Below are 26775 nucleotides of genomic sequence, written 5' to 3'. Positions count from 1 at the left end.
TTATGAACTAACAATGAACAATTAGCTACTTTTACAGCACTTGTTAATCTTGGTAAGTGTTTTATATATATATATATATATATATATATATATATATATATATATATATATATATATATATATATATATTAGGGGCCTGGGTAGCTCAGCAAGTAAAAGACGCTGAGAATCCAGGGCATGCTGAGTGACTCCAGCCAGGTTTCCTAAGCAACCAAATTGGTCCGGTTGCTAGGGAGGGTAGTGTAACATGGGGTAACCTCCTTGTGGTCGCTATAAAGTGGTTCTCGCTCTTGGTGGGGCCCGTGGTGAGTTGTGCGTGGATGCCCAACAAGCCACATGAAAAAATGCGCGGATTGACGGTCTCAGACGCGGAGGCAACTGAGATTTGTCCTCAGCCACCCTGGAGTCACTACGCCACCACGAGGACTTAGAGCACATTGGGAATTGGACATTCCAAACTGGGGAGAAAAAGGGAGAAAAGTACCAAAAGCGCATAGGGTCCCTAGATACCTGAAGTATGTAAGAGTGTCTGTTTTTTTGTTTTGTTTTTTGCACTTCCATACATTTTATTTTTTATAATTATTTCATATCTATTTAAATTCAGTATCACTGGATATCAGTTTCTTTGTGTCTTACAAGAGAAATGAGTACTCTTGAATACAAATAAATACTATATCTTGACTTTCTGTGCAAAAAATGAATTATCATTATTTTATATGCGTTTACACATACATAATATACATGCAGTTTCTTATTCAAGGTGGCGCTGTTGTTTCAGGGATCGACTTGATTTACATTTGACACTGCTATTTGATGAAGAAACAACATCGAAGTAAATATATAGCAAGTACAAAACATGAACAGTATGATATGACTATTGTCATTTTGGTGTACTACTGAAATAATGTTGTGCATCTATTTAGACTCAACAAGTGCCTGTGAAAATACACACAAGATACACATAGATTACACATGTGTAGATTGTGTTATGTGTAGCTCAGTATGTGTTTGACAGCCAGTTGCATCTCATAAAATTTCAGTGTGAAAATAATGAATCTTGTTCTTGATTTGTCCTGATTTGTTCCAGTATCTCTATAATTTATTAAAAATAAAACATCAAAATATATTTTACTTTCTAATTGTCTTGGAAATATTTTAAAAATTTTACACTATCTGGGCATTTTGTACATCCATTTTACACAATTCAATCTGATGGAATTTTGTTTTGAAATTGAAATGCATAAATCTTAAAAATAGGCAATTTTTTTTCACTGGTATTTAGCTTTTTATTGCATTGTTACATAAAATGTTCTTATGTAAATAAAAGGGGTGAAAATCCCCATTTTTCACATGGAAATATCTTTGGAAAGTTATGTGGTTCCAGTGCAACCTTTATTGATGCAACAGCTAATCTTTAATGGGGGAAATCAGTTTTTTTTTTTTTTTTTTTTGAGAGAGAGAGAGAGAGAGAGAGAGAGAGAGAGAGAGAGAAAGAGAGATACGAGTAGTTTATATAGTTATAGGAAGTGATGGTTATTCTCATTTTATGCACAGAAAAGAATTACAGCCAAGCTCAATAAACAACCATGTATTGTAAGACCAGCTTGAACTTGAAAATGTAATCATGTCTTTTTTATCCTATACGTATCACAAGGTTTCTACGAAATGATATCTTATCCTGTCTTATCCCTCTTCCAATAAAAAGGAGGCTTATGAACAAACATTCAAATGTTTAATCAATTATATTGAGCTTATCATGGCCTATGCCCCCTGGCATGGTCTCCCAGTCAATTAGTCTATTATTGGGAGCGACAGAGCAATGGCACCCTCTGGTGGACACCTTCAGTATGCTTCTCAAATCTCCATCCTTAGAATACATTCCATCACTGACGTGCAAATTTGTCATCTCAAGTCGTTGAATGCTTTTCTTCGAAAGACAGACCTCATCTTAAAGTCATTAGCTGGATTAAATGTGTGAGACCATTAAATATTTAATGTGGAGGTTTGGAAAGCTGAGGAGCTTTGAGAAGTGAGTCGTTTGTATCGATGAGAGCCCCAGTCTGATTCTCTTACTAATCAAAAACAATAAACATACAAACAAAGACATACATACAGTATAAAAGATCCTCTTATTTCCTTATTTTTCAACTGTTGATTAAGACCCTTAAAATTGAGGCAAGAATCAAGCATGAAACCTATTGCAAAAAGCAATTCGTTACAGTTAAAGCAGCCATTAAATTAATCAGTCCTTCAGCATGGTTGATTTAAGCCCGCACTTCAATAATAACAGGATCCATCTGGGAGAAGGAAGACAAAAATGGGACAGGAGGGACTGTGTACCTTATGCAGAGAGAGAGAGAGAGAGAGAGAGAGAGAGAGAGAGAGAGAGAGAGAGAGAGAGAGAGAGAGAGAGAGAGAGAGAGAGAGTGTGTGTGTGTGTGTGTGTGTGTGTGTGTGTGTGTGTGTGGGTGAGATCTTAAACACAGTTCTTCAGCCTTCAGCTGAAGGCAACAGTTTGGAAATATGTGAAGCCCCTGAGAACTGGCTGTAGAAAATGAGCTCTTTGAGCCAGCGTTCTTCAATCGCGCCTGTCTGATATATTTTCCACATATGACAGAACTGATTCCTCAGTCTGTGAAATGGCTAGGACAAACTAGCGGAGTCAGAGATGGAGGGTAATATCAAAGCTCATCCTTCTCCATCTGCTTAAAAGCTTCCAAGTCCTCCTGCCATTCAGCCATCAGTGAGTCCCCCGATTGGCTATTTGAGTCTCTATCCCCTGCAGGCTCCTCCCCTACATCCACAGGGACGTAACTGCCAAGTCCCTCCGCTGGCTGAACCGACTCCTGCCCCGCAACTGAGTCTTCTGCTACTTGTTCCTGAGTAGTGACTTTTGATTGGTTGAGAGGTTCAGAGGAGGCGGGAGAACTGTTGTCCTTCTCCTCTGTGGAGCAGTCCTCTTCCTCTGCTCCATCTGTACCTTGAAAAAAGGAGGTTGTTAAAGTCACACCATTTCAACACTATATGGAATTTACCTTGTCTCTGTCTAAAACAACATGCTGGTTTTATCACCAAAACTGGATGTTGTTTTCTAGTAGTTTAGAAACATGCATATTTTAAGTGAACCTGCACTAATTGAGGTCCATGTTCTCAATAACAGGTGGGTTTGATGCATGAAGGGAGAGCAGAGGAGGAGGGGTACTTACTGCCATCCAACAGGGCACCCGGGAGGGCTTTCCCCTTAAATATGGCATCTGTTCATCCAAGTAAGAAAGGAGGGGAAAAAAAGAAGCAGTGGGAATGGAAAACAGTTACAAACACAGAGGGAAAGAGTAACAAAAAGAAGAAGAATCAGAAAGGAATCGAAATAAAAGAGGCAACATGCACCACCTCTCTAGTATTGTCACATCTTTACAATGAAATCACCCCAGATCGAAATATGAAAATGTACTCAAATCATAGTTGAAGTAATGCCTCACCTCTGTCTCGTGCTTTATCACTTAGCAGCACCTCCACCTCCCTGTATTCCTTAAGAGCCTCCAACAGGATGTTGCCCTCTTTGTGAAACAGGAAGAGGAGCGGTAAAATGACTTCTTCATTGTTCCGCCCGTCTCCTGCCATTTGGAACAATGGAACCGTGTCACTGCTGCTGCCCTCATTATCATCTAAAGAAAAATTATGCAAAAAAGACATATTATTGACACTGATTGAAAATTCTCTTATTTACTCACACTCATACCATCCCAGATGTGCATGACATTCTATCTTCTACAGAACACAAATTAAGATTTTTAGAAGAATATTTCAGCTCTGTAGGTCCTCACAAAGAAAGTGAACGGTGACCAAAACTTTGAAGCTCCAAAAAGCACATAAAGGCAGCAAAAAAATTAATCCATACGACTCCAGTGGTTTAATCCATGTCTTCTGAAGCGATCCATTTGGTTTTGGGTGTGAGCAGACCAAAATGTTACTCGTTTTTCACTGTATATTTCTCCATTGCAGTTTTTAGGCATGATCGTGATTTCAAGTTTGATTACACTTCCTAGTGCTTGACGCATATCGAAGTGTAATCGAGCTTGTAATCATGATCACCAAGGAGACTGCTGATGTCAATATTTGTAGTAAAAAAGGAGTTATATTTTTGTCTGTTCTCACCCAAAACCAATTGGATCGCTTCCGAAGACATGGATTAAACCGCTGGAGTCGTATGAATTACTTTTTTGCTGCTTTATGTGATTTTTGGAGCTTCAAAATTTTGGTCACCATTCACTTGCACTGGATGGACCTACAGAGCTGAGATATTCTTCTAAAATTCTCCTTTGTGTTCTGCTGAAGAAAGAAAGTCATACACATTTGGGATGGCACGAGGGTGAGTAAATTTTCATTTTTGGTGAACTATCCCTTTAACTATGAAAAAAGAACACTTATAACAAATCCTTTTCATATAGCCAGGGACATTAACTAGTTGATGATCATCTAAAAATCAAAACAATAAAAGTGTAGACTGACGGTCTGCGAATTCCTGAATCCTGAAAACTTCAGATTTTAGTGGTGTAACGTTTCTCACCAATGACGATGCCTCCGATGGCCCCGGCTTTCTGAATGTGCCTGGCCTTTTCTGCAAACATACACTGGCCTCTCTGCAGCAGAGCAATGCGGCCAGCCACAATCTCGGCATTACTCAACTCAGAACAGCCATTGTAGGGCTCTGCTACAGTTACAAACCCACGCACCTGAGGAAGAGGGAAAAATTGAGATCAGAATATTGAATTAAACGTGACTAATAAAGTTTCATGCCCTTTTGCAAGAACAAACCAGGAACAACACAAATATAGCAAAAAAAGGAGAAATTTCATCATCAAAGATCACGGTTTTCACACTCACTCCAGAACTGCTCTTGGAAAGATCCAATCCAAACTGAGCAGGGCCTGCGGTCAGTACAACTCTACCAAAAAAGGGGTGTGACACAATCTGAACAGCACGTGGAGGAAGCTGCTCTTTCTGCTGCTGGCTGGAGAGCTCCATCATCTCCTGCATAAAACGCATACCGTCCTCTGCAGCAACGTCACTCACTGCCTAAAGAGAGAGAGAAGAGGGAGGGCTATTCAATTCAATTAAAAAACAAATGACATAATGTGGAAAATTACAGAGAGTGTCAGAATGCTAAATGTGGGCTTGCTTTATATGTATTGGTACCTGAGTGGCATGCTGGACAAGTTGCACTCTACCGTCCTTCAGGTGGATGAGACTCACACCCATTCGCCTCAGTAGTTCCAGGTGTTCAGGATTATTGGCCATGAAGTCCTGAGCCCTCAAAGGAGGATGGCCCATACCAGGCTCTCTGTAGAACAGAAAGAAACATCAACATTGATGTTGAGCATCAGTTTAAAGTAGCAATTTTTTTTTCTTCTGATATTACAATTGAGTACATATAACTAGTTTCGACAGGTGCTTACTAGGGCTGGGAATTGATACAGATTTCTCGATTTGAATTGATTAGACTCAAGAGCTCTAGGTTTGATACCGGTTTCGATATGGCTTGATTTGATTCCGATTCATTTGTATATAATTCAGTTATACTGTCCATGTCCATAAATGCTGTATGAAATGCTTATGTTGTAAATTGTACAGGAAACCTTCTTACTTGGTACATTACAAAAACATTAAAGAAATAGTTTTAAAAAATGAAAATTTTCTCACCATTTACTCACCCTCTTTCTTTCTTCTGCAGAACACAAATGCAGATTTTTAGAAGAATATCTCTGCTCTGTTCATTCAATGCAAGTGAATGGTGGCCAGAACTCACCATTAAGCATATAAAGGCAGCATAAAAGTAATCCATAAGACTCCAGTGATTAAATCCATATCTTCAAAAAATATATGATAGGTGTGGGTGAGAAACAGATCAAAATGTAAGTCCTTTTTTACTTAAAATCTCCACCTTTGACCATCTTGGTTCTGGCCACCATTCAGTTGCATTGTATGGACCTACAGAGCTGAGATATTCTTCTAAAAATCTTCATTTGTGTTCTCTAGAAGAAAGAAAGTCATACACATCTGGGATGGCATAAGGGTAAGAAAATGAAGAAAGAATTTCCATTTTTGGGTGAACTATCACTTTAATTTAAGGGGCTTTCACGTTTCATTGAGTGAGAAAGCAACCTAAAAATTTTACAAACTACGCAGTTCAACATATTTAACAGATCCTGTAATCAACACAACCAAAACTAGGGGGCCTGGGTAGCTCAGTGGTAAAGACGCTGGCTACCACCCCTGGAGTTCGCTAGTTCGCTAGTTCGAATCCCAGGGCGTGTCCTAAGCAACCAAATTGGCCCGGTTGCTAGGGAGGGTAGAGTCACATGGGGTAACCTCCTCGTGATCGCTATAACGTGGTTCATTCTCAGAGGGGCGCGTGGTGAGTTGAGCGTGGATGCCGTGGTGGGTGGCGTGGTGAGTTGAGCGTGGATGCCGCGGTGGGTGGTGTGAAGCCTCCACACGTGCTATGTCTCTGTGGCAATGCACTCAACAAGCCACGTGATAAGATGCACGGGTTGACAATCTCAGACGCGGAGGCAACTGGGATTCGTCCTCCGCCACCCGGACTGAGGCGAATCACTATGTGACCACAAAAGCACATTGGGAATTGGCCATTCCAAATTGGGAGAAAAAGGGGAAGAATTTCCAATTCAACCAAAACTGAAGGAAACTTACAGTGAAAGTAAAAGATCGATCTTGGGATTCTAATAATTGATACTGGGATCGTTCAAATTATTTTCTCAATTAATCAGAAAATCTAGATTTTTCCCTGCCAACCTGTGTAAAATTTGCCACTAGGGTGTTGACAGAACATTACTTTGAAGTTGATAAGGTATTCTGAATGGCTTATAATGCGGTTGCTAGGGTGTTTTGGATGATAGCTTTTTGGCCAAAAGAGCCCACTCCAAAGTCTCTATAATATTCTGCTCCCTAGATACAGTTATGGATTTGTTCAAATCACTAACCTTAAGAATGAGCAATAGTGATAGTGCTGATTGCCTTAACAAACACCACTAAGTAAATGGACCAAATGGTCATATAATTTTTTCACCGAATGGCAGCTGGGCGTGGACAGCTCTTGTCCACTGCACTCCTGATTGGTTCACGAAGATTGCGTGGGAAGGCGGGGTCAGGAAAGAGAAGGCGGGTGTTAGGGCAAGTCCACTCGAAATTTGCGTCATCAAGCTCTTCTCCAGCCTAGAGTCAGAAAAACAGCAACCAACATTTAACTTACAAAACCAGGAAGCCCGTTCAAACTGGTTTGGTAAGTAGCATTTCCTATACCCTAACAGGTGAATATGACTTGTTTTTCTTGGAGGAGATTGCTATAACAAAGTTGACTCTGACTAGTGTTATCTGACCAGTAATAATGTGTGCAAGAACCGTTATGAAACTGTTGTGCAATACCATATTGTTGATCACAAGGGACAGTGGTGAGTTTGAGGCAGTGGAGAGGGAAAGAGGGAGCAGATGAGCTTCTGTGGTAAAGACATAGTCCTCCACATTAAAAGGCAAATCCTCCTCTTCAGCAAACAGCAGGAATAGGTACTTAAACATCTCTGCCAGGAAAAACGAGTCCATGCTGATAGAGGTGGGTGGGAATGGAAGAGAAATAAATATGCCGTGAGACAGCCTGTCTTTGAGTCTACATAACAGTCTTATTTACTCATATGCCCACACTTTACTAAAAAAAAAACTCAACAATATCTGTATAAAAATAGGTATTTGGTAGTTTTCTTGTGACTATATTAATTAGAGAGAGACTACATGGAATATCTGTACTGTTAAAAAAGCATCAGTCACACCAAAGGACCATTTAAATGAACCAGAAGGAAAAAAGGTGATTAAAACCAGTCAAAAACTTAAGAGAAATGGTGACCAGTCACAGCACCTAACATCAATTTTTTATTTTATCCATTAATATCAATTTTATCCTAAAATCTTGATGTTAATAATAATAATTAAAAAAAGTCAACTATCCAGACAGTACCCATAAACCATCACTTCCCACAAACCCCTGCTCGTACCGGTCCTCGTGACTCCCAGTCCTCACATCCTTCATAGCAGCAAATCCACAAGGAACTCGAGCAAAGCGATTCAGGTTCTCCAGTATGGTGCGCCCCACCTCCAGGTAATATGGATCTTTGGTGGCCTTCAAGGAGCCATGTAAATTCACAGTGTTAGCTCCAAGTTTACAATTGGGGCTTTTCCACTGCACAGTACAGCTCGACTCGACTCTGCTTGCTTTTTGGGTGTTTTCCACTGTGGATAGTACCTGGTACCTGATACTTTTTTTAGTACCACCTCGATCAAGGTTCCAAGCGAGCCGAGCCGATACTAAATGTGACGTCAAAACTCTGCAGATCACTGATTGGTCAGAGAGAATCGTCACTACCAGCGTCACTGGATTTGCGACATGGGACATCAACCCGCTAGTTTTAAAGTTAGCAACAACGATAGGAATATCATTTGTTCACACGACTTTCGAATTGTTAAAAGAAATGGCTGTGCGCAAAACCACGCCATGGTCAATAAATGAGGTGCAGACGTTCCTCTCGTCAGCGACGAACGAAACGACGCGAAACGAAAAAGTCTTTCAGGAAGTTTCTCAGCTGTTGGCCGCACACTGCTACCAACGGACCTACCAACAGTGTAGGGAAAAGTAAAAAAAAACTTAAAAGTGAATACAGAACCATCAAGGACCACAACAGCCAGAGTGGTTCAAACAGAAGAAAGTGGAAGTGGTTTGACCAAATGGATGCTATCTCTGGCAATAGAACAGCGAGCAATGGGAGGGAGAGTGCCCTGGACTCGGCCACGGCGTTGTTGGAGTCCACGACGGAGGATGGTACGTTTTGTTACGTTAACTTTATATTCTGCTTGAAAGCTTCACTTTATTTAGTTGACCAGCTACTGGAAAGCTTGCTTCTAAAACAACCAGGCCAATTTAACTGTTACACTTGTGTAAAATCATCATGCAACAACTGCTTTATGCAGCACAATGAGCTAGTAGCTAACAGCTAGCGGTCGCGTTATTGTTTATGGTCAGTAATGTTTGTGTCGCGTTTAAGATGATGTCACGGCAGTAGAGGTGGCGCAACTATGACGATCAGCCTATAATCCCACCCACGTTGAGGCGGCACTAAACTGCAGTGGAAAAGCAAAGCGAGCAGAGTCGAGTCGAACCGTAATGTGCAGTGGAAAAGTGCCATAAGTAAAACGAAGGCTCTAATGCACTGCAGCACAGAATGCAAAACAACATTAATTGGTCATGCCTATGTACCTTATAGAGAAAGTAGGTGCTTTCTGCAAACTCTGGTCGAAGGGGGTGCTGAGCCCAGTGAACCCTGAAATCAGTGGTGAATGCCTGGCGAGACAGCACGAGAGAGAGAGTTGGGGGGGGGGCAAAGTCAAGGGGAATTTGTAAACCAAAGAAAGTGACATAGTCAAATACACAACTTCTGCTCCGACACAGACAGACAACAGAAAAGAGGATCTACCTCAGGGAGGAAGTTGTGTTTCTTGGTGACCTGATAAAGCATTTCATGTGTCTCAATGGCAGGGCGGATATCCCCCTTCAACACCTGCAGAGCAGAGAACTTACATTTGTATATTCCCAAGAGAGAGAGAGAGAGAGAGAGAGACACAAAGAAAAAAGATCACCCACCTGCAGTCCAGGGAAAAAAGCAAGCAAGGAGTCCATCCAGGAGCGTGCTGGCAGCAGGGGTTTATGGATGTGAACGTCCAGTAGCAAAGGAGGCTGGCTGATGTACTTCATTATGGATGCATAGTGCTGAAATGCATCCAAGCAATCGCAACATATTAAACCGACAGCACAAACATTGGCAAAAGGATTAAATAAATTCTTATTATATATTGCAGGAAAAATTACTCTAGTTTCCTGCAACACTGCGAACCATGCAGCTTTACTCCTTGATTGAAGTTTGTATTACTTTAAACTTTTATTGATGTTAAACCTAGATTTATAGATTGATTTGATTCCGATTCACAAGCTCTTCATTCGATTCTGATTTGCTTTGCATATATTTCAATTATAATGTAAATTTAGCTTACTTTTTAAAAAAATTCTCTCTCAGCTAATGCTGTAAATTAAACAGGGAACCTTCTAATGGGGTACATTTTGAAAATATTATTTTAAAAATTGACAACAGGGCCCAAACTAAGCAGTTCAGCTACAGTATTATACAGATATAATACATTTAATAATTGATTTAATAGATAAACATTTAATAATTGATTTAATAGATATAAGAATCAACACAATCAAAACTTAAGTAAACTTTAAAGAATAAGTAAGATCGATTTTGGGATTTTAATAATCGAAATTTGGATTGTTCACATGAAGATTGCAATTAATTGGAAAAATCTATATTTTCACCCAGTAATTTTTACCCAGATATTTTTACAGCAAAAATCAGAGCATCCTCTTTGTTTGATTTTCAGCCAAGAGGTCAAGCTGTGACGTTTAGATCCCCAACTGGTCAAACGTCTTTGCTCTTTATGTATTCACAGGTCAGTTCACCAAACTTAAGCTTTGGTAAGGAGAAAATTCTAGGCCAATAGTTGTATACCCACTGTCCTGCATTGGCATGCGCATGAAAGTGAACGGAACATGATCGAATGTGACCGCATCATAGAGTAAACATGAAATACCATTCATAAACCCTGTTTACTACTGTAATATGACACATTTTTAAGTGAATCAGGATATTTAACAAGACAAAAAAAAAAGACAATTTTTTTTAAACTTTGGAATGATGTGCACCAAAAAACTGTTCACAAACATGTATTAATAAAGTAAATCAGGTGAATTTTAGTTTCATGTTGACATTAAAAAAAATTCACAAGTTTCAGAACTTTATTTAATGTATTAATGTAGAACGTTATTAAAAAAGACAGAATTTTATCCTGGCCATCTTAGTATGGAATTAGTGCAATTTATTACACAGCGCTCTGGAATACTCGAATCTGATTGTTCAATGGCGCCATCTAGAGGTCTGATATCTCTGAATAACAACCGCACATCTGGGGATTAAGACGTATCAGACCACACATCCGGGTATCGTAAGTCATTTTTCCTGCTTCTCGGATCTCTACAAGTAAGCTAATCAAATAAATTAAACTCAAATCAGTGTTTCATGTCCATTTATTTATTTATTATCCAAGTTGCCTTTTCATAGGCTGGATAATGAGCAGTCAGACTATAATTTTCACAAAATAAACACCAACAGATCTCCGGATATCCAGCGATTTATTTCTTCTCACGTAATTACATAATTTCATCGCAAATCAATATTTTATGTCCATTTACATTTAATTGCTTAGTAGCTGTGTAATAAGTGGGATAATGTAGACAGCCGATTGTAATCGTAAATTAACCCCTTCAGGCTGATACAAGACCCTTCCACTTCACGTCGGGTTCCTGATCACCATTTCAGAGTTTATTTTGCGATGACAACCGGCTGACTGTACATTATCCCTTACATACAATATATAAAATAGGGAAATGGACTGATGACCTAACAAAAGAACAAGGGATACTCACAGTGTTAAAGCGCTGCAAAAATTGGTCATCTCCCAGTAATATATACGCCTTCATCAAGTACTCATAATAGGAGTCTATGCCTGCGCCAACACCGCTGTCTGTGAAGGGAACAATTACAAAAGAATTATGATTTAGACTCAAGTTTGAAGTAATTTGTCTCAATGTGAACACATCTGCTTCTGTTTTGGTTTCATTTTTGAGTGTGTGGGGGGGGGGGGTTACATGTCAGGCTCACCCCTGCGTACCCACTCTCCGGAGTGGATGTTGATGGTTGTTCCAACTAGATTACTGTTCCTCTGTCTCTTTTCCCAAAGGAAGTCCAGAGCTCTTCTCGCATGAGCCTGTAAACAACACAGTCAAACACCAACACTTAAATACTAGCCTACATTCATAGATTAGTCATCATAAGTCTCTTTCACCACACACAATGAGAACATTCCTGACCTGAAAATACTTTTCATAGTACACAATCAATCACGCCAATGTTGCCCCGTAAGTTGTACGCTCATAATCTTTCAGACGGCACAGTTATGTCATTAGAAATCTGTGCAATAATTGTGCAGACTGAATGAGTACAAACATGTGAGGAATCAACACTCTACAGCCAAATAACTTCAGTGCTCTGTTGTTAGTTTCTTACAAAACACAGGAGTGTTTCTACAAGTTTGGTGACTTGAAGTACTCAAATAAAGATGAATCATACACAATGAAATGTTTTCATATTTCTCTGGAGGTTAGGTTAAATAAGGAACCTCAGAATGAAATCTTTCTCTGGAGGTTATATAAGCAACTGTGTGATCATTAAAAGAAAAAGAATAACATTAGCTTAGTTCAGTTTGTCTTTAATACAAAATTTGCAACATTAACCTCAAATGTGGGGTCCCCAGTAAAGCGGCTCAAAGCAGCAAACTCCAGGATAATTGTACCAGCACAGGCAGTGCAGGTTTCTGTCTCAGTGCCTGTACGAGTCTCTGGTCCACGGACACCATGACGCAAGTTCACCTGTAAGTGCAACAAAACACTAATGAGAGTCGATAAAAATTAAAAAAAAAACGCAAACATAAACACAATCACTAAATAAACAAGAATTAAATTAGATCCAGACCAATTGTAATATTTGGAAATGGGGTGACTATGTAAGGGTTAATGTGAAGAGCACTGACAGGGTTGATAAGGACCCTGGCTAAAGGATCCCGCTTATAACAAGTACGAACACCACAGAGTGACACAGGACACATAAAAAAACTAGCCTTGGCCAACAGTCAATTACACAGTTTAGCGGTCATTATACAAAAGCATTTGACTGCAGAATGGTGGGAATGACAGATCAAAATCACCAGAGAGCCGTATAACAAGTTAAGGTTGTTTTCTAAGTATACAACAAAACTGCAGGCCCATCAACTAAGATAAAGGCAACTAGAAAACTGATGATCATGCAGATTAATGAGATTATTGAAAGGAGTCCGTCTCCCTAGGCTCACCCCCCCATAGGCAGACTTTCAACAACCATTGCCATGCCAAGCACATCCAGAGATTCAAGACAGTCAGAGTGTGTGTGTGTGTGTGTGTATGTATATATATATATATATACATGCTTTAAGAGAGACTAGTGCTAGCTAACAAAAAAATCACCAAGAAACCATTTCATGGGCTGTCAGAAGAGACTAGAAGAGGGAAATATATTCATCCCAGTGGTGACATTTACATCAATCATATTGCTTGTGCTTGTTTGTGTGTGTGTACTCACTCTAGGGTAAGGCAGGCCACTGCTTGTGTTAAAAGCAGGTAGCAGTCTAAGCCCAAGATCTCTGGCCATGTGCAGCAGCTCATCCTGGTACCAGAGCATTTGGCCACTGTCTTTCAACATGACGGCCATGGAGTGGCCGCCTAGCAGGCCACTAAAAGAACAGAAAAGGTTTTACTCAATCAATACACTTACAATTTACCATAAAAATGCAGCCTTTCACCACATTCTATTTTCGTTTGACTTTGTTATTCTTGCATAAGAATAAAAAAAAATTAAAAAAAACGATTTATAGAAATTGCACTTAGCCATTTCTAGATCTTTAAATATTTTAGAGCTGATTGTAACTGTAAAAAAAAAAAAAAAAAAAAAAATATATATATATATATTCAATACCGTAATTCCATATGACTTTTTAAAGGGATGGTTCACCCAAAAAATGAAAATTCTCTCATTATTTACTCACCCTCATGATATTCCAGGTGTGTATGACTTTCTTTCTTCACCAGAACACATTTGAAGAATCTTAGCTCAGTAGGTCCTCAAATCAGACAGTCAGCATAAATGTCATCCATATGACTCCAGAGGTTAAATTAATGTCTTCTAAAGTGACACGATTGCTTTTGGTGTGAAAAAAAGATTAATATTTAAGTACTTTTTAAGTATAATCCAACGCTTCACGAGAGGGTAGAGCCCAAGCGGTCTCACATGTGACGTATGTGCGTTGCCATGGATACTGATGTAATCTCACATTCTCCACTTGGTTGAGACATCCAGGATGAGCACACAAACACACCATTGTGAGTAAAGAAACAGAACAATACAGATCTAAACCAAAACCAACCAAGCTACTGTACAGCATTCCTCCTTTTCACATGTAAACAGCGCTGGACTTCCGGCTGCGACGCACTTATGTCAGTTCTCGCGTGTTTCCAATGCCAATGCGATTACATCAAACATGTAGCGCTGCTCACCAGAAGCATGATTTAGAGTTAAAAAAAGTACTTAAATATTTATCTTTTTTGCACCAATCAATCGTATCACTTTAGAAGGCATTCATTTAACAGCTGGTGCCATATGGATGAAGTTTATGCTGACTGACTGTGATTTTTGGAGCTTCAAATGAGAAATCTCCATTTACTTGAATTTTAAGGACCTACTGAGCTGAGATATTTTTCTATTTTTCTTTAAATGTGTTCTGGTGAAGAAAGAAAGTCATAAAGATTTCATAAGTGTGAGTAAATGATGAGAGAATTTTCATTTTTGGGTGAACTATCCCTTTAAAAAAATTTAAATTACCATCACTTTTCCAGCCTTTTTTCCATGACCATAGTAATCCTGAATAGATTTTAATTCAGATATTTCAAAACATGTTAACACATTCTGAAAAGCTAACTGCCAGTGATGACTTACCCCAGCACACGGATATTGGTCTCAAAGACAGACACCACAATGTCATTATCCAACCGTACATCCGTCACAACTCTCCTCACCGCCTCTTCAAACTCTGCTGTCTTATTTAACAGCTACGGGACATCAGATCAGACCATAAGCAAACAACCCTGGGCGTGAGTGTATTTATATGTGCAGAATGTGTGTTTGTGTGAGGTTAAGCCTTCTGTTTGAGGTGTTACTTACCGCAAGAGTGTCAAGAGTATCAATAAGTGTGAGGGAGAACCTGAAGGCAGAGGACAACATTTGTTTTCATCTCTTTTTTCATAATTTTTTTAAATAAAAATCCTTTTGCCACTTCTACGTGAATCATTTCTGCACATCTCCTATCTTTTTTTTTTGCCAACTGTCTTACTTGCCCAGGGCATCATCTATATCCCCTCGACTGGGCTCTAGTCCACGTACTCGGCCACGGCAAGTTAAAGGCATTAGCTCATCTGCAGGGTAAGCATGGTCCTTTTAAAGAGAGAAGAAAACAGATTAGATGAAACCACGTAGATTTTAATTATAATGCTGTACTTTCAAGCACTTATCCTATATACATCCTATATACTACTAATATAATATATGGCCATCACATTTCAGTTCCACACAATCCTATGTTAAATGGATAGTTCACCCATATATATACACACTACCGGTCAAAAGTTTTGAAACACTTATTCTTTATTATAATTTTTTTTTTCACATTTTAGAATAATAGTAATGTCATTAAAACTATGGAATAACATAAATGGAACTGTGGGAATTATGTTGTGACTAAACAAAATCCAAAATAAATCAAAACTGTGTTATATTTTAGCATCTTCAAAGTAGTCACCCTGTGCCTAGAATTTGTAGACATGTACTCTTTACATTTTCTCAAAAAACTTCTCGAGGTATCACCCTGGGATGCTTTTTAAACAGTATTGAAGGAGTTTCCATCTATGTTGGGCACTTATTGGCTGCTTTTCTTTTCTGCAAGTCATCAATTTCAAAAACGTTTTTTTTTTATTTATTTTTTTTTTATTAAATTTTAGATTCATAATTAAATAAATTAAAATGGTGGCACAATTATATTTTTGTGTACAAAACTAATTTCAAACATTTAAGCATATGCCTTCAGATCAAAAGATTTTTAAGATCATGAGAAACATTTCAGTGAAGGGTTTCAAAACTTTTGACCAGTAGTGTACATATATGTACATATATACATGTATGTATATATATGTATATATATATATATATATACACACACACACATATATTCTCTCATCATTTACTCAACCTCATGCCATCCCAGAGTATGACATTCTTCTGCTGTACACAAACAAAGATTTTTAGATTAATATCTCAGCTCTGTAGGTCCATTCAATGCAAGTGAATGGTAGCCAGAACTTTGAAGCTCTGAAGGTAAATGCACCATAAAAGTCATCTATATGACTCCAGTGGTCAAATCCATGTCTTCAGAAGTGATATAATAGGAGTGGGTGAGAAATAAATCAATATTTATATCTCTTGTATATCACATTCTTCTCGCATATCGCCACCAACAGGGCGAGGACAAATTATAGTAAAAAAGGACTTAAATATTTATCTGTTTTTCACCCACATCCATCATACTGTTTCAGAAGACATGGATTTAACCACTGGAGTCGTATGGATTACTTTTATGCTGCCTTTGTGTCCTTTTCAGAGCTTCAAAGTTCTGGCCACCATTCACTTGCATTGAATGGACCTACAGAGCTGAGATATTCTTCTAAAAATCTGTGTGTTCAGCAGATGAAAGAAAATCATACACATCTGGGATGGCATGAGTGTGAGTAAACGTTGAGTGAATTTTCATTTTTGGGTGAACTGTTCCTTTAACACATTAATTTTCTAACCTGCTAAATGAGAGACACTGCTAAGCTTACTAGAAGCTTTTGGGCAGTATTTAATTTTGCTCAGAACATTCTTTGGCAAACTAGATGCTAATGGAATTGCAGAATTAAGACTTTATTGCCTAGAACATTCACTACCCCTGTATCTAAAAGAACTACAAGTGTCAACACAAAAAGTTATTTAATACTGTGTACATACCATATAATTGTGATAAGCGTGGTCAAACATTTCCAGAACTTGGTTCCTGAGAAGAAGCAAAGCAATGTCAGAAAAATCACATTTCAAGTTATGAAACAGGTCTACATTATCATCCCCAAAAGTAATCTATAACTTTAACACAAGGTTTCCCCTCACATTACTGTTCCCTCACCTCAGTTTGTTCTTCTCCTCTCTGGTCATGGGCTCAGACAGCCTGATGAAGGTTCCTATGAGAAGCAGCAGCAAAAAACTATGCAACATTGTTGCAGAAGGAAGCATCCACAATCCCCACATGGCTCTAATCCCGAGGTGTCACAATGGACTGCTCCCAACCATCACAATGATGAAGACAACACCCCAAAATACACAGAGACACCCTGAGCATGTGTCTCACTACAGTCCTTGCTGCCTTAGATGTGTATATGGTGATTGCTCATCCACTTCTGGTCCATTATTACTAAATATATTGGCAAAAAAAAAAAGGGTGTAGATTCTGGAACACTCACAGTTTTAAATACATTGACTCTTCCAGCTCAGTAACTTCACAGTTCATGTTCTCATCTAAATGTCTCACTTGGATGGATGCAGCTCTGGTGCATTTCTGAGCTGCTTTTCAGGTGAACAGTGTCTCCTAAAAAATGATTGAGGAAGGAAAGTGGAAAATCAAGTCAAATTTCTCCCCACACACTTCCTCCTGTTGCCTCACCTGCCTGTCACCTTAAAAACACGTTGGCATAATACTCTCTACTGACCATCATCCAATACAACAACAACACTACATCACTGCAGATCCCCAACAGAGACATGCTTAAGAGGAGCTCCAGATGGGGCCATGGAAAAAAGGTGCTTTGTCAAGAGCAACCATCACCATTGGTAACAAGATCAGCATTTTGCACCCACTGTAATCTCACGTATGAATCCCACTCGATTTGATTTGGAAAAGCAGCTCAGATATTTCCCAGAATGTACACAGGTCCCATTTCCATTATCCTGAAAACAAGTTTAAACCATGTAAGAAATGCTGTAGCGCCAAGCAGAAATAAAAATCCAGAGAAAAGGATTGCTGTTAAGGTGATCAGCTGTAAAGATTATTAATTAGCTGAGCACGCGTTGTTGTTTAGCTCGCCGGCTAAACCGTCGATGACAGCTCGGCTTTGTACAACATATGATACTGAAGCAGAAACGTCGTTTGAACTAGCGGAAAAACATATTTAATCTGTCCTGCGGTCAGCCATGAATAATTTGGGGGTCCATTCAGCTTCCAAAACCCGTAAAATCAAAACAATATCACGTTAAGAGCGATTTTATGTCAGGTGTAGTGAATGGGGTCAGAGTTCTCCCTCACAATCGCCCAGTAAATGATGATGATCAGACCAAAGTCTTTCTAGCAAGTCAGTTCACTGTCGGAACGAGATCGCTTCCAAAACGGTATTATTTCAAGTCATGCCAGTGCAACTCCTATCTACTTGAATGGGGGAACAACGAAATCTCAAAAACGATTGGTCAAGATTACGATCAAAGAGCATATTTTAAATCAGCAGAAAAATCTGACAAAACTGGTGTAATAAACTGTGCTTCTTTACCTAATTTTACGCTAAAAAACAAAACGCAATTTTCCCGGCTTGTATAGCTAATACGCTTGCGCTTTCTCGAGTTGATTGACAGGCGATGTCCGAATCTAAAAGGTGATTGGCTCTTTTACCTGTAAGACGGGACTTCCTTTCTACATCCGTTGACCGTTGGGCGCGAGCTCCTTGGTGTAGAAGTGGCCAGTCTCTAAACAGATTCAGCCGAGAGCCGACGCTTGGTCATATGTGACGTCAAAATCCGCATCCGGGTACTACGTTCCACGTACACGCCCCTTGAGCAGCGCTGTGAAGATAAACTACATTTCCCAGCATGCGTCATGTGCAATAGTGTGTGTAATGTTTCTCGTAAAACATGTACTAGAACGTTTAAGTTTAAAATAAATTACCTCTGTTATTTCTGTAATAAAGATAATTCTGTAAAACACACACACACAAACACATGGGGTAACAATTTTCTTTTCTTGTTTTTCATTGTATATACCCAGCTAACAATTTTATATACCCAGCTAGCAAAGAACATTCTGGGAATGGTAGTTTATGGTTTAAAAAAATAAATAAATAAAACTGCTAAAAGGGGGATGGGGGTTAGAGGTCTGCACAGGCCTTAAAATGGCACATAACAGGGCACAACAGCCCCTCAGTACACTAGAGCAGAAGGGGAAAAAGCATTGCCTTACAGTTTATGTGCTGAAATTTCACCTGGTGCAGAACAATCTGGAATAATATGAAACAATGCAACAGTCCACTTTATGCAGCCTGAACTTATTTAGAATGTTGAATCTTTGTGACACCTGCGCTAAAAACAATCTAGACGCAGCACAACGAACGAAACAGAGCGCAGGTGTCTCAACCTGCGTTTTTGACAATTTGAAGTCTTTTTAACTTGACATGGTGTTTAAAAAGTGCCGGTCCTGCGCGAGACGCTGAAGAAAAAGCGAGACGCAGTGCAAATGTCAAAGACATTTGTCCAGCAAGTGTTTAAACAATGGGAAAACAGAACAGATGCGCGCAAAAATACTTTCGGTGTGAACTGTTTTAACATCGCTATCGATTTTCATCAGAGCAAATCGATTGGCTCGTCCTGTGAGTAGAGCGTGTGCACGAAACAAATTCGGTAAGCCTGTTTATTTTTTCATTAATTACAAACCCGAACCCCACCCGAACCCGAAGTCCTACCTGAAAAAAACTGACCCGAACCCGGCCCGAAACCCGTCGGGTTCTCAGGTCCTGTCGGTCCGGGTCGGGTTGCAGACCTCTAGCGAGAGAACCAAACACAGGGGACCATTCTGTGTTTGCTGTGTATACAAATTTGTTTTTGATTTATAATTAACAATGGATAAAAGTTGGATGTATTTTTTTAACAACTGGGTGGAACTGATATAATGATAGATATTTCAATGGCCTTGGGTTAAAAAAAGAAAAAGCATGTCTTACACAATAAGGAAGGCTATTGTATAATAGCCTTTGATATAACTGAATAATAGCCTTTTATAGCCTAGGGAAGCTACAGATACATAAAATGCAAACAAATGATATAGTGGTTTATATAGATGTAAAAGACAATGACTGTTAGAGCCTCAAATATTATTCTTAAGTGATGTTGATAGATCAGTGACATTTTTTTATTTAGTTTTATTGCATATCTTTTCTTATTTCATTGTTTGCATTATTTAAATTATGTAAACTTGGTAACATGCTGTTTATTGGAGTCCATGAATGAAACATTTCTCTAAGTGTTGTTTTTAAGAACAATGTAAGAGGCAAAAACTACATTACCCAGCATGCCTTCATGCTGCCACGCCTTCCCAAGTTTTATTGCATATTTTTTTCTTATTTCATTGTTTGCATTATTTAAATTATGTAAACTTGGTAACATGCTGTTTATTGGAGGCCATGAATGAAACATTTCTCTAAGTGTTGTTTTTAAGAACAATGTAAGAGGCAAAAACTACATTACCCAGCATGCCTTCACGCTGCCACGCCTTCCCAAGTTTTATTGCATATTTTTTTCTTATTTCATTGTTTGCATTATTTAAATTATGTAAACTTGGTAACATGCTGTTTATTGGAGTCCATGAATGAAACATTTCTCTAAGTGTTGTTTTTAAGAACAATATAAGAGGCAAAAACTACATTTCCCAGCATGCTTTCACGCTGACATGCCTTCGCATGACATCCACGTGCCGTGACGTCACGCACAAACAAGTATACTACAGTGATCGGGTTTAGTAGTGATAACTGTCAGAGCATTGGAGAAGGCTGCTCAGGAGACAGAAAAGGTACTGTAAGCAACAGAGTCTGTTTTGATGTAAAAGCGTCGTGCAAGTTTAATGCTTGTCGATCAAAAGAAACATATATCAAATGTATGACCTGTCACATCCACGGCATTGATCCACTAGCAATTTTTGATGTTGATGTGTACTGTATGCAGAGATGTCTCGTGAGGTGAAAAAGCTCACTGGGCTCGTGGCAGCTACTTTCACACCACTCACTACAGAAGGGTGAAATATTTCAAACTTCTCATCAAAGTTGTACAGAATATGCCTGTTGCGTGAACTGTGATGTTATCAAGTCATTGGTCTGTTATTCAATTTCTGCTGGTTTTTTAGGGAGATTAATCTCTCTGTGATCGAGCCATACATTGATTACCTTATAGAGAAACAGGGTGTCAAGAGTGTGTTTGGTAAGTCACCTTTTTTAATGAAAGGTTTGGGGGCATATCTGAGGAAGGGAAAGAAAGAGGATATTGATTAACACAATTATATGAATTTGATGTCTCCCCCACTTTTTTCTGGTAGTGAATGGCACAACGGGCGAGGGCTGTTCACTCACTGTGGAAGAAAGAAAGCAGCTTGCTTCGGAATGGTGCTTACAGGGCAAGGGCAAGTGAGTAATAATGTGTTTATGCACAGCATGTTTTCCTTTGAAGGTTAAGATAGAGGAATGCATCCTTATTGTGACTGTGTCTGTGTGTGTTTGTTCAGGCTTGAACAGGTGATAGTTCATGTTGGATGCATGTGTATAAAAGATTCTCAAGAACTGGTGAGGACAAAGCTTCACATCCCCTTTTTTACATGCATTATTTGCTTTCCATTTATTTCCATTATCTGTGTTCTTTCACATATACATAACTTTTGTAAATGCACTTTTGCCTTTTAACATAACAGTAACCCCAGAATTATCCTTCTTCAAATGAATTGCTTGTCTGTACATGTTTCAGAACATACAGATAAACAGGTAGTTCACTCCTACTCCTCGTGATTGTATAAAATTGCTGAGTGGATGTTTTTTGCTGAGTAGATGTTTTGCTTTTCCCTCAGGCTCGGCATGCTGCCAGTATAGAGGCCCATGGCATAGCAGTAATCTCTCCTTCTTATTTCAAACCCACTAATGCAGGTTTTTAGTCCCTCTATTGTTCTAAATACTGCTTAAATTCTAATAAATAAGATATACATATATTTTTGTTTACAAACTAATTTCAAGCATTTGGGCATAAGCATTTAGCTCAAAAGTTTTTTTTAAATCACTTACAACATAAACTCAGTCAAGTGTGTCGAAACCTTTGTCTAGTTGAGTGTATATTTCTTAACAGAAATATATATTGTAGACAAAACAAAGTATCTTCCTCTTTTAACAGATGCGTTGAAAATGTTTCTAAAGGAAGTGGCTGCCTGTGCTCCAGATCTTCCATTTTATTATTATCATATTCCAGGCATGACTGGTGTTTCCTGTAAGTGTGAACCCAGATCATCATAATTTCTGGCACTTAAAACACTGAGGACTTTTTAGATTTTTTACAATTGCACTGTATACAGTAATGAGTTTTTCAATGAGTCAGACTGGCATGTTACAGATTGCATTGTTGCTGTTTCTCTCTTCAATCTCAGTTTTCTCTTATTTTATCATTCGACTCTGCTCTACTGTCTTACACTCACAGTGAAAGCAGGTGATGTGCTAAAAGGGATTGAGCTGATGATCCCCTCATTTCAGGGAGTGAAATACAGTGGGACTGACCTCAGGGATCTCGGACAGTGTGTCTGTTACAGCCAGTCCCAAAACTGGTCTGTCCTGTATGGAGTAGATGAAGTATGAAATCCCCTCCCTCCTCATCTTTGCATCTGCTCCTTTATTTTAACCTTCTCAAAAGAATGGATGAATTTCATAGAAACATGTCATGGTCACATTTTACCCCAAAGAAAAATGTAAACAACTATATTTTAGTATGTCTTATTTAATAAGAAGAAAATTAAGCCTACTTTAGTATAATTAAGAGTTTTTTTTTTTTTTTTTTTTTTGCATGGTGACATTATTGTCAATACATTTTCTTCCCAAATTTTCATTATCATAATGAAACACTTTAATCCTGCTGTTTTTTTGTTTGTTTTGTTTTTTGTAATATGCATTGTTCTCAGTGGTGATTCTCATGACTGTAATATATAGTACTGTATACTGTTTGCTGTTTAGTATACAGTTTTTTTTTTATTTTTTTTTACTGTTTTACGGTAAAATAATTACTATAATACAATGATTTCTAAATTAGAATTAACAAAAATTAGAGGCAGTACAACAAATACTTTCATGATGTATACTTAGGAAAATAATTAATACAGTATATCATTGTGTATGTGGTTTTTTTATGTTTTGTTTTGCAGTAATGCGCATTACAGTAATGAGCATGATTTCTTTTTTCTTTTCTTTTTTTTCACCTTTTAGTAATGGGGCTGGTGTCCTAAAATCTTAATGGTCCTGAAAATAGGTTGCAAAGCAAAATATAATTTCTTAGTACTTATTTTTTATTTTTTGGTTTTTTGGTTTTGGAGTGAAATATGACCCAGACAGGTTTTGTGAGATTCATGTGAATATGCTGAACTATCAGTGTGACTAGTTTGAAATATATTAAAGGGTTAGTTCATCCAAAAATGAAAATTTCCTCATGATTTACTTCTTTTTAAGCCATCCCAGATGTGTATGACTTTCCTTCTTCAGCAGAACCGAAGTGAAGATCATTATAAGCAGATTTCAGCCCAGTTTGTCCATACAATGCAAGTAAATGGGTGCCATCAGGCTGCTGGCTGTTTGACGGTCCAAAAGGCATATTTAGGCAGCGTAAAAGTAATCCACACGACTCCAGTCGATCATTTAATGTCTTCTTAAGCAAATCGATGGGTTTGTATAAAAAATAAATCGATAATTAAAACTTTATTAACTTTAAAAAAATTGCTTCCTGTCAGCAGTAGACGCATCAGTGACATAAGCGCAATGACCTGTTCACGCGAGAAGTCAGAAGTACGCATTTTGTACACGACAAAGGAAAGAACGTCACGCGAGAGTAAGAACATTTCAAACAGAAATACAACGCTATTTACTGAGCTGAAATCTGCTTATAAAAACCTTCACATCAGTTCTGCTGAAGAAGGAAAGTCAAACACATCTGGGATGGCTTGAAAGGTAAGTAAATCATGAGAGAATTTTCATTTTTGGGTGAACTAACCCTTTAAGTTGACTTTAATTTGTGTGAAAAACTTTATGATTGACACTTTTCTCTGCAGCAACTCTTGGGAGCTTTGGCACTGGGTGTTCATGGAGCAGTAGGAAGGTGAGTGTCAACATAACGGCATCTTCTAACTTCTCTATTGCATTACTGTCTGGTACAATTCAGAATTTCAACACCTTAACCTTATTTTCTAGCCCCAATTACCATGTAATCATGACCTTTTGATGTGTTCCCCACTGTGGTTTCGGTCTGGTTCCTGATAAATACATTCTGTTGGTCAGTGTCTCATGAGACTGATTTGGTTGGTGACAATAGCGTGACCTCAGTGTTGTAATCGGTTGTTATTTTAACACTGCAGAAACGAAAGTTTCACATTTATGTTCAAAGGGCTAGATATGAAGATAGACAATAGATTCCAGAAAAAACAGTGGCTGTTGACACATTCTTGTAACTGAGAAAGCTAAAATCCCAAACTATACTCATAATGCATTGCTGAACACTCTCCTCTCTAGCACATATAACTACCTCGGACGCATAGTGAAGCAAATGATCTCTGCTTTCGATAAGGGAGATGCCATACAGGCCAGAGACCTACAGGTACAGTATATCACCCATCCCTTGTCATATGTACATCTGCTTATCTTTATTATACTGTATGTCTATTCAACCTCAGCCCCTGCTGGTGAACCATTTCCACATTTATATGCCTGTGCTTAGTTTAATAGATTACTATTTCATTTGAATTTTATTAACAGCTGTTAATCATTTGCTTTTTTGGTTACAGTTTAAATTTATGGATGTCATCACATTTGCTATGAACCTGGGTAAGTTGACTGGTTTCTACAAGCTTACAGTATAGCTGTGAGGCTCCAGTTGTGTTGTGTGTATTACAAGCAACTCTTTTCAGTTACCTAAGCCTAGGGTGTTTGGATTAAATCCCCTTGATTTGAGTTCTTTATTTATTCATGCTCTGCAGGTTTTGATGTGGCCATGAATAAGCAGGTGATGAGTGAAGTGTCAGGGTTAGCACTGGGTCCTCCTCGACTCCCACTGCTGTCCTGCCCTGTCTCAAAGGCCCAGTCTTTAGCACAGGAAATCAAGTACCTCTCTGAGGGACACTCAGATTAGATGACACATTTTATTGAACCTACTCTACTTGTACCACAATATTTTGAACATTCCTCAGTGTTACTGACCTGACAGTTGTAGCATATATCTTTACTTTATGTTGATGTATTGCATTTTTATACTTCGATGCTTTACTTTATACTAGTTCTTGCTTTTTTTAATAACCACATACTGTAAACAAACATGCATAATGTCTTTAAAATGTTCTTTCTTTATATGGCTATTGGCTAGTTTAAAAGTGCACTCAGTAACTTTTTTACTTGTGTCATCTTGGACGTACACTGACACGTAGTGGCATGGATGCAGCGTCATTCAAAATGAATAGTTCTCAGTTTCAGATGCCGTTGTAGAAATGTACTATTCACAGTCAGCCATGATTATTTTAATCCATTTAGTCCTCTCCATGTAGAATAAAACAGCTTTTGTAAGGTTACTGATATGACTGGAGTCTTCATATCACATATGTTTTAAAATTACAATTAATTTCTTTAGGAGTTAAACTTTTTAACGAGGAAAAATTTACAGAGTGCACCTTTAAAACTGTATAAAATTGTTTTTGTGGTTTTATAATGGTTAACAATCAAGGCTGCTGAAACAATAGTTGCAGGTTCAGTGAGTCCCAGGTCTGGGCTGCTCTTGTGTCACCAATAGTGCCCTTAGCAACTTAAAAAAGAAAAAACACTTTCCTTGCAACAAATGACATTCCTTGCACAAGTGTACTGTAAGACAGTCTTTGCAGAAGTGAACTGTAAGTAATTTTGGATGAAAATCATCTGCTCTATGATCAAATCAAAGTAATAGTCATCTGTGCTGTTTTTCTGTTGCACAGATTTTCTTAATATACTACAAACTGAATAATAACTTAGCAAGCTATTCTCAATTGTGATTGCTGTTGGTGTCCATGGATATTGTACAATACTAAAAATTTGACTAGAGATTTCACACGAACCACTAAATGAACATTTTCAGTGTTTTATTTCATTTCAGTATTGTTTTTTTTTTTTTTTTAGAATACCTCTTAAGAAAGGGAAATTTTATTTTAGTTATAGTAAGCAGATTTTTTGTATTTCAGGAAATGTTTACATTGAATAAAGATTTATTCATAAATGTAAGCACAGCCTTTAAAGTTCTTATTCAAACTCATTCTGTGTTAGTCTGTATCATCTTTCAGACTGGACCCTGCCAATTATAATTTGACATTTCTATTTTGATATGTCTGTTAGTATGCCATTACAGAGTTTTAATTTTCTGACATTTTCAATGTCATTTTCTTACACAGTATTTAAGTTTTTAGAGACCCATGAAGTTGCCTAGTCCAAAGACTTTGAGAGAGGATAGAATGGCTCCGTATTTCTCTCTTTTCATTAGGCTTCTCCATCTTTACATTTCCACTATTGTAAAAATCATCTGCACCACAGGGTTTCCCTTAGCTGTGATGATGCCGTTATGACAGTTATTGGAAAATATAAAGATATGTTCTGACCTCTTTTTCTCTGTTCAACCCTGTGGTGTTACTTTGGCATGCTGGTGTGAAGCAAATCAAACCTTTGAAGTGGATGAGGTGCTCCAACCTCCCCTGTGAGTTAGTCTAATCTCACTCATCCTCAGATGACTTTCCTGTTTGCAGGTCATCCAAGACAACTTCATTACTGTAAATTTATACAAATCTGAAAATAGAAAGTTACGTTTAATATGAACTTTAAAG

General features: G+C 38.2%; 2 protein-coding genes across 6 annotated transcripts; one reads left to right on the top strand and one right to left on the bottom strand.

Moving 5' to 3' along the window:
* Positions 1–1261: 1261 nt before the first annotated feature.
* Positions 1262–20060, bottom strand: LOC127424507 (ER degradation-enhancing alpha-mannosidase-like protein 3). 5 transcript variants are annotated; one of them, XM_051669797.1, is made up of 23 exons: positions 18562–20060; positions 17760–17849; positions 17032–17490; positions 16860–16905; positions 15154–15254; positions 14985–15024; positions 14760–14872; positions 13350–13500; positions 12470–12604; positions 11838–11943; positions 11603–11700; positions 9704–9829; positions 9537–9620; positions 9320–9403; positions 8064–8188; positions 7444–7618; positions 7088–7233; positions 5197–5341; positions 4885–5076; positions 4568–4733; positions 3480–3665; positions 3207–3254; positions 1262–2980 (listed from the first exon to the last, which is right to left on the bottom strand). In XM_051669797.1, the coding sequence occupies exons 3-23, from the start codon at positions 17151–17153 to the stop codon at positions 2682–2684; spliced, it is 2688 nt and encodes an 895-aa protein (XP_051525757.1). In that variant the 5' UTR covers positions 17154–17490; positions 17760–17849; positions 18562–20060; the 3' UTR covers positions 1262–2681. The 5 variants fall into 5 exon arrangements, with proteins under 5 accessions (XP_051525757.1, XP_051525756.1, XP_051525758.1 ...); XM_051669796.1 differs by lacking the exon at positions 17760–17849; XM_051669798.1 differs by lacking the exon at positions 17760–17849 and having other exon boundaries at positions 17032–17316.
* Positions 20061–20638: 578 nt separating this feature from the next.
* LOC127424516 (N-acetylneuraminate lyase-like) lies at positions 20639–26096 on the top strand. Its single transcript, XM_051669818.1, has 12 exons — positions 20639–20727; positions 20880–20949; positions 21058–21131; positions 21247–21334; positions 21433–21490; positions 21769–21844; positions 22086–22178; positions 22386–22534; positions 23998–24044; positions 24455–24539; positions 24727–24766; positions 24919–26096. Exons 2-12 carry the CDS (start codon positions 20882–20884, stop codon positions 25068–25070), a joined length of 930 nt encoding a protein of 309 aa, XP_051525778.1. The 5' UTR covers positions 20639–20727; positions 20880–20881; the 3' UTR covers positions 25071–26096.
* The last annotated feature ends 679 nt before the right edge of the window (positions 26097–26775 follow it).

The sequence above is a fragment of the Myxocyprinus asiaticus genome, chromosome 33 (assembly GCF_019703515.2).
Source record: "Myxocyprinus asiaticus isolate MX2 ecotype Aquarium Trade chromosome 33, UBuf_Myxa_2, whole genome shotgun sequence".
Classification (NCBI taxonomy): domain Eukaryota; kingdom Metazoa; phylum Chordata; class Actinopteri; order Cypriniformes; family Catostomidae; genus Myxocyprinus; species Myxocyprinus asiaticus.
The sequence above is the reverse complement of the archived record's forward strand: the minus strand, read 5'-3'. Positions and strand labels throughout refer to the sequence as shown.

Bases quoted from the DNA above. Each gene is read 5' to 3' on its own strand.
- LOC127424507 (XM_051669797.1), bottom strand. From the start codon at position 17,153: ATGTGGGGATTGTGGATGCTTCCTTCTGCAACAATGTTGCATAGTTTT. The intron at 5,342-7,087 runs GTGAAAAAATTA...TCTGTTCTACAG, and splicing joins CCACGCCCAGCTGCCATTCG to AGAGCCTGGTATGGGCCATC. The intron at 3,666-4,567 runs GTGAGAAACGTT...ATTTTTCTTTAG, and splicing joins CATCGGAGGCATCGTCATTG to ATGATAATGAGGGCAGCAGC.
- LOC127424516 (XM_051669818.1), top strand. From the start codon at position 20,882: ATGTCTCGTGAGGTGAAAAAGCTCACTGGGCTCGTGGCAGCTACTTTC. The intron at 22,535-23,997 runs GTATGAAATCCC...TTTTCTCTGCAG, and splicing joins TCCTGTATGGAGTAGATGAA to CAACTCTTGGGAGCTTTGGC. The intron at 24,540-24,726 runs GTACAGTATATC...TTTTGGTTACAG, and splicing joins TACAGGCCAGAGACCTACAG to TTTAAATTTATGGATGTCAT.